Source organism: Leucopleurus acutus (assembly GCF_964270905.1).
Source record: "Leucopleurus acutus genome assembly, chromosome: 11".
Lineage (NCBI taxonomy): Eukaryota > Metazoa > Chordata > Mammalia > Artiodactyla > Delphinidae > Leucopleurus > Leucopleurus acutus.
Window position 1 is genome coordinate 93,780,153 of NC_139152.1, and position 10,073 is coordinate 93,790,225.

The 10,073-nt window shown below is 61.6% G+C and overlaps 1 protein-coding gene across 1 annotated transcript; it reads right to left on the reverse strand.

Moving 5' to 3' along the window:
• Nucleotides 1-536: 536 nt before the first annotated feature.
• On the reverse strand, nt 537-9,510 carry SOX10 (SRY-box transcription factor 10; the record flags this gene model as incomplete). Its single annotated transcript, XM_082850984.1, has 3 exons — nt 8,509-9,510; nt 3,634-3,902; nt 537-1,240 (listed from the first exon to the last, which is right to left on the reverse strand). The coding sequence occupies exons 1-3, from the start codon at nt 8,940-8,942 to the stop codon at nt 537-539; spliced, it is 1,407 nt and encodes a 468-aa protein (XP_082707110.1). The 5' UTR covers nt 8,943-9,510.
• Between the last annotated feature and the right edge of the window lie 563 nt (nt 9,511-10,073).

Here is a 10,073-nt window from a genome sequence, read left to right on the forward strand (position 1 = left end):
AGGCTATTCAGAACTGTCCTCAGCCCCTGCGGGGCAGACGGAGCCTGCTGCAGGCACTGACGCAGGTCTCTGGCTGGCCTTGCTCTTAGGCACATGGCGCAGGTGGCACGGGTTATGTCAGTCCCCTTATTGCCCACGAAAGAGGAAACATGGGCACAGGAGTGGCAAGGCCTCCAATTCCCATCTGACCCTGGATGCTTCCCCTCCTCCCAGAGGAGGGTGAGCGGGGCCTGCTCAGATCCTGGGATCGAGGGTCATTCCTGGGGGGAAGGTGCAGCCCCTTGTTTTTCAGTCTGGGGCAACAAGCAACCTCCTTCTCCTCTGCCCAGCCGAGTAGCCCAGGGCTGTGCCTGGGCTGGAGTCTGGATAGGACGGGGTGGGGTCATCAAAGGCAGTGGGCCAGACAGAAGGCCTTCCCTCAGCTGTCAGCCTCTGCAGCTGCCTCCACAGCCGCCACCGGGCCTGAGATGGGCGAGGAACAGGGCGCGAGGGCTGGGGGAAGGGGCAGGGCGAGGGTGGTGGTGACAGGGCCTTCTCTAAGGCCGGGACAGCGTCGTATATACTGGCTGCTCCCAGTGTGTGGGGCTGTGGGACTGGGGCCCTGAGGGGCTGGGGTCAGAGATGGCCGTGTAGAGGGGCCGCTGTGAGGGCCCCATGTAGGAGAAGGCCGAGTAGAGGCCAGAGGTTTGGCCTGAATGGCCATAATAGGGTCCTGAGGGCTGATGGTCAGAGTAGTCAAACTGGGGGCGGGAGATGGAGGGGAAGGCGGAGCCATAGTGGGGCAGACTGAGGGAGGTGTAGGCGATCTGCGAGGTGGACGGCTGGTCAGTGTAGTGCGGGGGCCCCTGGGGCCCCGCGGTCTCCGTCTTCACCTGGGCTTTGGCATCCACACCAGGTGGCGAGACCGTGGGCAGAGCCACACCTGGAGGCTTGGAGATCCAGGCAGAGTGTCCACTGGCCACAGCCAGGGCGCTGCCCAGCCCGTAGCCAGCTGCCGAGTAGCTGCCCACATGGCCCGGGTGCCCGTTGGGCGGCAGGTACTGGTCCAACTCAGCCACATCAAAGGTCTCCATGTTGGACATTACCTCGTGGCTGATCTCACCGATGTCCACGTTGCCGAAGTCGATGTGAGGCTTCCCGCCCTCCCCCATGGAGCGCCCATCCCGCTTGGGGTCTGCCTTGCCCGACTGCAGCTCTGTCTTTGGGGTGGTCGGAGGGGTGGGCGGGCCATGGCTCTGGCCTGCAGGGGAGGGAGACAGAGAGAAAGGAAGCAGGAACCGAGGTCAGAGGCTGCTGGATTCTGATGGTTCACTTTCAGACAAGATGCCTCCAGAGGCTGAGGACTGATCCCTGCGTGACCCTGCAAGTTTTACACGTTTGGGCAGCCCGAGGTGGCATGTAATTATGTAATGATCTTGGGTTGATCTCCAGTTATTTATGAAGTTCCCCAATCTTAGGAATGAGTCCTGTCTCCTACCAAAATAGGACTCCCGCGTCACCCACCTCCTGCTTCATTCTGCAAAGCCCTTCCCATTGGAAAGTCCTTCCTCACACCAGCTGAAGTCGGCTTCCCTCCCTGCTCCCATTGTTCCTTAACTGTTGAGCCCGATGGGGTCTGGCCTGTGGGTCTGGGCTCGCCTGTTCTCTCTTAAGCACACTCAGCCTCTGCTGGCCGCTCCCTCTGCTGACCTCTCCCGCCCTCATCGCTTTTGCTGGCTTGCCTGGGCCTCCTCCAGCCCTGGGCCCTGAACAGCGATGTGTCACCTCCAACCCCCTCCTTCCTCCCAAGGCCACCTCAAGTGCCCCTTATTCAAGGAAACCTTCCCTGTGACCCAGTGCCCCCGACCATGCTCTCAGCTCCCATCACACACCGCGCTGTCCCATTGTTCCTCCAGCTTTCTCCCTGCCTGTTCAGGAGAGCGATGAGATAAGTGACCTGCTCTACCCTGTTCCTTTGTCTGTCCATTTGCTCATTCACACATTCATTCAGCAAACACTTAGGGGGCACTGCTAAGTGCCAGGCACTGTGCCAGGCGTAGGGGATACAAATGTAAATCAAATGGGTCCTTGTCTGCACAAGCTCCTAGTCTTGGGGGAGATCCAGGGACCCACACATGGCTAGAGGGCAGCATCCGAAGTGCTGTGATGAGGGGATGTGTGAAGGGCTCAGGGGACCAGCGCAGGAAGCTGCTCACCCTGCCCTGGGGACGTGGGGAAGGTCTCACTGAGGAGGAGTAGCTGAGCTGTTGAAGGGGACGAGAAAGCCCAGGCCCACAGTAATATAGTGAACTGGTTGTTCTGTACAAGGTCCAAGGTCTTCTGGTGTGTCTGTGTCCCTGAATCTCCGAAGGAGTGTGAGGGCGGAATGGCTGGATTGAGGATCCCATCGGAGAGAGAACATGTTCATGGTCTCGGAAACCAGACGCTCCTCGAGGGCAGGCCTGTACCTCCATCAGACCAGAGGCAATGCTGAGTCCTGTGCTGGCCAGAGTGTCTAGACTTTGAGTCTGAATCCTGGCTCTGCCACTTACTGTGTGACCCTGGGCAGACCCCCTATCTTCTCATCAGTTTCCTTATTAGTAAAACAAAGGTGATAGCAAGCAGCTCAGACATGGCCTCCTTCTGGAAGCTTTCCTTGACCAGAGTCTGGCGGGTAGCTGGGTATCTTTGGAGACCGACTGGGTGGACAGGTCGATGCCTCCTCCCTAGAGGTCATGCCCCCTCATGGGCTTTGTGTGCACTTGTTTCATCCTGTACTTAATTCAGTTGTTTCCATCCCTCTAGAGTGGGCTCCTGAGGCCAGGGACCGTGGCGTCTCGTTTGTATGCCTGGCGTCTGCTTCCAGGTCTGGCACAAAGGGGTACTCGGAGCGTGTCTTCTGAAGGCAGAGCTCTGCTCACTGAGACTTGCCAACGTGCCTGACCCCAAGCACGGTGTTCTGTATGCTACGAACACAAGTGAGGCAGCTGTGGTGGAGCAGAGGCCCCGGAGCCAGACCACCTGGGCTTAGACCTCAGCTGTATGGCAAGTTACTCTCAGTTTTCTGTAGAGTTTTTCTCTCTGTAAAATGAGAGTGATTTGCCAGAGCTAGGTCTGACCCCAGGCAGTGTGACCGCCTCATCAGTTTAGAGTGATTGGATGTGTGCCTGGCACACAGTAGGTACTCAGTTAATGTTAGCTGTTATCATCATTAATGAGAAGGAAACAGGATAGATACCCTGTGTCTGGCTCATCCATGGCACGTGCTCAATGTCACATGCCGTGTCTCCCCCATCAGACTGGGAGGTGGGAAAGAGGCAGTGATCTCCCCTTCATCTGCTCTCCCATTTCTCAAAATCGTCCTGTCCCACTTTTCTTTGGTGTAACTCCCCCACTGGCCTCCATGGCCTCCTTAACTGGTCTCTTCACCCCAAAGCCGTGCCCCTTCTATCAGTCCTGGTCAGAGCCCTCTTGCCCAGCCGCCTCGCCTGACACCTGAGTCCCCACTGAGCTCCCTCTGGGCCCCTGCACCCTAGCTGGGCAACCACCCAGCCGGGCCAGCCCTTCCCAGAGCCTCGGGTCTCAAGCCAGCCAGCCTTTGCCTCTCCCCACCACCCAGCCTCCCCCAACCCAAGCTCCCAGCTCCGTGCTCACCCGAGGGGTGCTCAGGGTTTCCATCTGACATCGGGGAGCCCTCGCCCGGGTGCCGGTGGTCCAGGTGGGCGCTCTTGTAGTGGGCCTGGATGGCAGCAGCACTGCCCTGCTCGGCCTCCCCACCTGGGCACTCTGACTCTCCCTGGGCCGCCTTCCCGTTCTTCCGCCTCCGCGGCTGGTACTTGTAATCTGGGTGATCCTTCTTGTGCTGCATCCGGAGCCGCTCGGCCTCCTCTATGAAGGGGCGCTTGTCACTCTCATTCAGCAGCCTGGGGTGGGGTGGTTGGGGGAGGCAGCAGAGGGGGAGACATCATGAGTGTCTGCCCTAGAAGAAATGAGGCCCTGGGACGGGGAGCCCAGCGGGCAGGGGGCTGTGCCGTTTGATTTATGGGCTGGAGGATGTGAGCCCAAGGCACCACAGCCTCAGAGGGCAGTGATCGCTGCCCCAGATCTCTCGGGGGCTGGAGTCTGAGAGAGGAATCAGCCTGCTGCTCCTGGCAGCCCCTGAGCATGGAGTTAGAATAGAGCTTACAAGAGGCATAGAGCTTCCTTCAGTTCAAGGAAGAGAAAATGTTTCTCGTCATCAAAGCTGTCTGCAAGTGGAGCTGGCTGCCTCGTTAGGGGGTGAGCTCCCTGGGACTGGAGGTGTGCAAACAGAAGCAGCATGGTGAGGGGGAAGAGTCCAGTGTCTGCTACTTACTAGCTGAGTGACCGTGGGCAAGTCACTTCTCTGAGCCTTAGTTTCTTCACCTATAAAACGGGGATGATAATACCTACTTCACCAGGTGTGGGATTGGCCAAGATAATGGCTGTGAAGCGCTGTGCACGAGACCTGGGGATGGGGGACTGGCACCTTGAGTAACAGGTGCAATTCTAATGCTGCTTGTGGGGTGGGTGGACAGGAGGACCTGGCGTGGAACCCCTCAACTCTAGAATCTGGATTTTTGTGAATCCCAGTGTGGTGGGGGCTAGGGGGCAGGATGTGAGTGTCCCTTACTATGTAGGAGCCACTGCCTCCTGGGGGAGATCAGATCTCCTTGTCCAGGGGTGTGACAGAGGGTAAAGGAAGCTAGACTCTCTTCTGAGACCCTGGACAGGGGCAGACAGACCTCCTCCCCAGTCCAAGCCCAGCCAACAGAAGGCAGCCCCTGAAGACAGTACCCCTGCCCACTTCAAGCAGGGGTACTCCAGCCTCAGGCCAGGGCTGGGGCAGGGGGAGTTCAGGGCTTGGCTGCTCAGGGTGAGGAGGGCAGGATGGGGTACCTCACAGAGGGGCTCAGGGGAAAGAACACACACTCAGACTCCGAGACATAAGGCACTCTGTGGGAGCAGCTCTGTCCTTTGGCCCAAAGGGCCTCTCTCTCCAGCTGCCCGCCCCCCCCCCCCCCCCCCCGCCCAGTGGGCGCCCTCTTCACCCAGTCAGCAGAAGGCTGAGCCCTCCCTGCCCAGGATGGGAGGGGGTGGTCATACCAGGCACCTCCTAGCGGGCAGCGGCATTCCTCTGCAGCTTAGCCTCCCCTGGCTGCCCTCCCCCTAGGCTACCCGGCCCAGCCCTAGTGCAACTTTCACTTTCCAAGGGTCCCTCTAGCTGAGTGATGGGATGGAGACCCCAGACCAAGGCCTCAGGAGTGAGGGAGTGGGATGCAGCCTTTTTCACCCCAGCTGTGCCCACCCCCCAACCCCAGCCAGCCTAGGGGAGTAGGTGGGGCAGGCCCAATGGTGTGTGTGTGGTGAGGGGAGAAGCTGCATGTGAGAGCGCCTCAGCCAGCTGTGGCCCCGGCACAGAGGCTCCCAGGATGTCTGGGGACACTGCACTCCCTCTTCCACCCCAAACCTTCCCTGTGCCCTCGGTCCAGCTGGCAACCGGATGTGAATCAGCAAGAAAATGGCAGGGGGCACGGAGCCAGGGCACAGGCCAGAAGAGAGGGAAGATTCCAACACTGCATCCCATTGGCACCTCCCATGCTAGTTCCCAGCAGTACCCTAACCTCGATAGAAATCTAGCCCGGGGGCGGGGTGGGGGGATGGCCAGCTTTAGCCCAATGCTAACCTCACCCCCAAACCACCCAGCCGCACCCAGACCTTCAATCTCGGCTCTTTTCAGGCTCTCTCCTGACCCCAGACCCGCCCTGCCCCACCACGTAAACCCAATCCCAAACTTCATCTTGACTCCAGCGCCAGCCCTCAGTCACCACAGCTCTAACTACAAACCTCATGCTCATCTGCACTTCGCTTCATCTCTGGGTCTCCGAGGTCTGGAATAGGGATGGGGAGGGGCTAGGCTGGTTCCCCACCCAAACTGGAACCCCATGTGGGGGCTTCCACGGTGGGGCACTGGCTGCCACTTCACCTGCTCCTGTCAGGGAAGGGACCTGGGAGTCGGGAGAGGCTCCAGCCTGCTGTAATTATTCTCTCCGGGCAGGCCAACCTGTATACCCCCAGCACCACGTGAACAACATCTAACAGTCCTTTCCCAGGCGGGCACCGAAGGTTAGCGTGACCGTCGGCGCTCCCCCAGCCATTTAGGAGCCAGGACCCGGACGCTGGTGTGTCTGACCCCAACCCCCTTCCAGCACCCCACACAGTCGGTATGCATGTCTTTCTCTTCTCAGGTATAGGGCCCCTGATTTCCAGTTCTGCCCAGATTACCATACCCCTTCCTGACAGCCTGGGAGTCATGAGCCTGGGCTGGGGGTGGGGGGGATTTCAGGAGGAGCCCCTGGAGAGACTGGCCAGCCCAGTGCATATACAGATGTCTCCTGGGGCCCCCACCCAGGCTCTAGGTAGCCCGCCCCCTGTTGGCGTAGCCTGTGGTCCTTGCCATTGTCTGGGGTTGGGTCCTGAGTGAGCAGTGCCTGCTTTCCCGATTGCCCCACCCCAGGTTGGCCCCAGGGGGGCACCCTGGGCCCCTGTGCGCACAGCTTGAGTGGCGGCCAGGAACAAGTCCTTCTGAGGTAGCCCATGCCTGGGCTAAGGGAACAGGGACAGACAGGGACGTTGGAGGGTCCAATTTTAAATCCTTGGCAGTGGCATGGGGGAGAAGCAGGGTGTCCATCCTTGCTTTGATGCCCTCACTGTGGTCTGCTCATGGTCCCAGGGCCTGTTTTGTCTGCCTGTCTCCCTCCTGGTTGTCCGTCTCTCACTTGCTCTTCTCTGTCCCATGGCACCAAGGGTACTGGCCTGGCTGAGCCCTGCCACAGTGTGGATGGACCTTGGGCAGAGGAGCTAGCTTCGACCTCTGCTCCTGGGCAGGGTTAGACCCTCTGAGTCCATGCAGCAGGTTGGCCACTGAGCCCAGCGCCTGCTGGGGTGAGCAGAGCGCTGAGAGCGGGACGGGAAGGAGCACCAGGCCTTTAGCAGACACATGGCCAAGGACGGGGCCAGGGGGCTGGATGGGAATTCCTCTAGGTCTCTTGGGGGCCCTCCCGCACTTTCCACCACCTTAAGCCTTTGGCCTTCTAGGCCAATCTGCACTGTGCTGGGGCCGGCAGGGGGAGGGCAGCGGCAGGAGGGTGGCAGGCCCCTCTGACAAAGCCCAAACTTTCTGCAGCTCAGAGGCTCCTCGCTCCTGCTCTCCTCTGCCCTCACCCTCCCCACCTCCTGACCATGTCTTAGAGTGCAGGCGTGACCCACTTCTGTCACCAAGGATGGTGTGTGGGAAGACCACTGGACGAAGAGCCAGGAGACCTCGGTTCTGGCCCTGGCTCTGCCCCAAGCTGTTACGTGGCCTTGGTGGTCCCTGTGCCCCTCTGGGCCTATCTCTTGGGCAGTCCAGTGGGGAATCAGGTAACCTCTGCAGACGCACATCTTCTGGAGCCCTTGCTCTCGATCTGAGCTGCCCAGGACTTCTTGGGGGGCGGGGTTGCCCTGGTCAACAACATATTCCCAAGGGGCCAGCCTAAGCCCCAGACCTGAGGTGAGGCCGCCTTCCTCCTCAAGGGCTGTTTTTCCCAGAGGTTTGGGCTGCTTCCAGAGAACCTGGGACTCTGAGGGACGCTGGGTAGGCAAGGCACCAACGTTTCCTCCTGGCCAGGGCTCTCCGGTCTAGGGCTGGAGGGGTAGGAGGTTACTGCTGGGTGGGGCCCTGGAAAAGAAGATGGCGCCTGGACTGGGAGAGGGAGGGAGGGGAAGAGACGGGCCTGGCAGCTCTGGGGCCGGGTGGGAGGGGCAGGCTTCTTTCCATGTGTCCCCTCCCCTGGGGGAAGAAGAAGCCCCCGGCCTGAAGGAAGGGTGGTCAGAAGGGCACAGAGAAGGCAGCTGGGGTAGGACAAGATCCTGCAGTGGCCGAGTTGTCCTCAGCAGTTCTCCATCCCTCACCCTTTCAAAGACCCGGATCTGAATTCCTTGCCTGCATCCCCCCACCCCACCCCATCTCACTCCCCCAGCCCTCCACCTGGCTGCCTCAGTTTCCCTGCCTCTCCAGCCTGGCCTTCAGTTCCTTCCCAAGCGTTTCCCCCGAATCCCCCTGACCGGCGGCACTGGCACCCTTGAGTGGCTTGCCTGTGGAAGGGGTTAGTGGAGCCCTGTGGTGTGGAGTCCTCCACCAGCCTTCCCTCCCTTCAGCCTTCACTCTCGCCCCAAGAAACCCAGGCCCGAGCGCCTGCCACCGACAGAATTCCAACCGCGAGGGGGCGCCTTCCAGCCCGCTGCCCCGGCTGGGGAGCCGGGCCTAGGCCGCTGGAGATCCGAGCGAGCGCAACCACAAAGGGGTACTGGGGGAAGGGCGGGTCCGATGCACCCAGCTGGCCTTCTAGTCCCACCATCAAGGCGGTGGCTGCCCCAGGAGAAAGGCTCAGGCAGTGCCCGTCTAGCCCGAATCCACCCGCAGGTAGGGGGCCCGCGGGAGCTCCCCGGAGGCGGGTCGGGGGCGCTCACCTCCAGAGCTTGCCCAGCGTCTTGCTGAGCTCGGCGTTGTGCAGGTGCGGGTACTGGTCCGCCAGCTTCCTGCGCGCTGCCTGCGCCCACACCATGAAGGCGTTCATGGGCCGCTTGACGTGCGGTTTGCTCTTGCTGGCGCCGTTGACGCGCACGGGCATGGGCACCAGCGTCCAGTCGTAGCCGCTGAGCACCTGGCTGACGGCCTCGCGGATGCACACGGGGAACTTGTCATCGTCCGCCTCGCCGTCCTGCTGCTCCTTCTTGACCTTGCCCAGCTCGCCGGGCCCCGGGCTGGCTCGCAGGCCCGATCCGCCGCCTCCACCGCCGCCGTCGGGCCCCAGAGAGGGCGCGCTCCCCGGGGACAGGCAGCGCGGCTCCTCGGAGCCCACGGGGCTCAGCTCCACCTCGGACAGGTCCTGCTCCTCCGCCATGTCGCCCCCGGCCGCCGCCGCCTCGGCTGCCTCCCCGGGGCCCGCCGCCGGGGTCCTCGCAAAGAGTCCAACGCCCACCTGGACGGGAAGGCGGGTGCGATGGGAGGAGTGCGCGCAGCCCCGACGGCGTCGCGGCGCGGGACGCGATGCAGGCACGGCCCCGAGGTGGCGTCTGCCCGGCTCCCCCTAAACCCACCACAGACCCTGGGCCCCGCGCACATGCTAGACCCTGGCTTGGCCTCCTAGCTCCCGCCTCCGTGTCTTCCCGCCACCTGGTCTCAACCGTCTCTTGGTGTGGGTGGGTTTGGGTTTTTTTTTTTTAAAACCTCCTCTTGGGTGGAGGTTTGTTGATGGAAAGGAAGAAAAACGGACTCTTTATTCTGCTCTAATCCTGGCTCCTGGAATTTCCCACCTTTTCTCTCACCTTTCCTTCTTCCCTTCCGCCTGCCCCGACGGTGCCTGGAGGAGCTGGGTGGGGGGCAGATGCGGGTGTCAGCCTCTCGCCACCCCACGCCCCACCGCAGGGTCCCAGGCCTGGGCCCCGGAAGGGAGGAGCGGGCTGCGCACTCACTCACCTCGGACCTCTCCTCCAGTCTGGGGCTCGTCCTTAGGAAGTGGAAAACCGTGTCCCAAGGTGTGCGGTCCAGCTCGGGGCTGGGTGGGGGACGCTGGTGGGCTGGGAGGGAGGGGCTGGGGGCCCTGAGCTTCAGGCCACGGCCTTGTCAGGACGGAGCCTGAATCCTCACCACCAACCACCCTGGCCGGACAGCCTGAGACTGACTGAGCGCTGAGCTGCTGCCGAGGGCTGGGGAAGGAAGGAGGGGGAGAGGGGGAGGGGGAGGGGAGGGAGGGAAGGGCAGAAGGTGGAGCCTCCAGCGCTTTCCTTCATCCCCAACACTCAGGGCTCCTCCGCCAGCCCCCCCACGCCCGCTCCCTGCGCTGCTGCCCCAGGCCCATCCTGGGAGGTGTAGGAGTGGGGTGGTCAGGCCAGGAAAGCCAATGGATGCAGGTGGGCAGGGTCACAACCTGTAGCTTGAAGGAAAATTGGGCTCAACTGGGACCCCCCACCTCTGCCTCAGGTGGAGGGATGGGCAGTTGGCAGAGGATTGGGGAGGAATGAGGAGAAGGCAG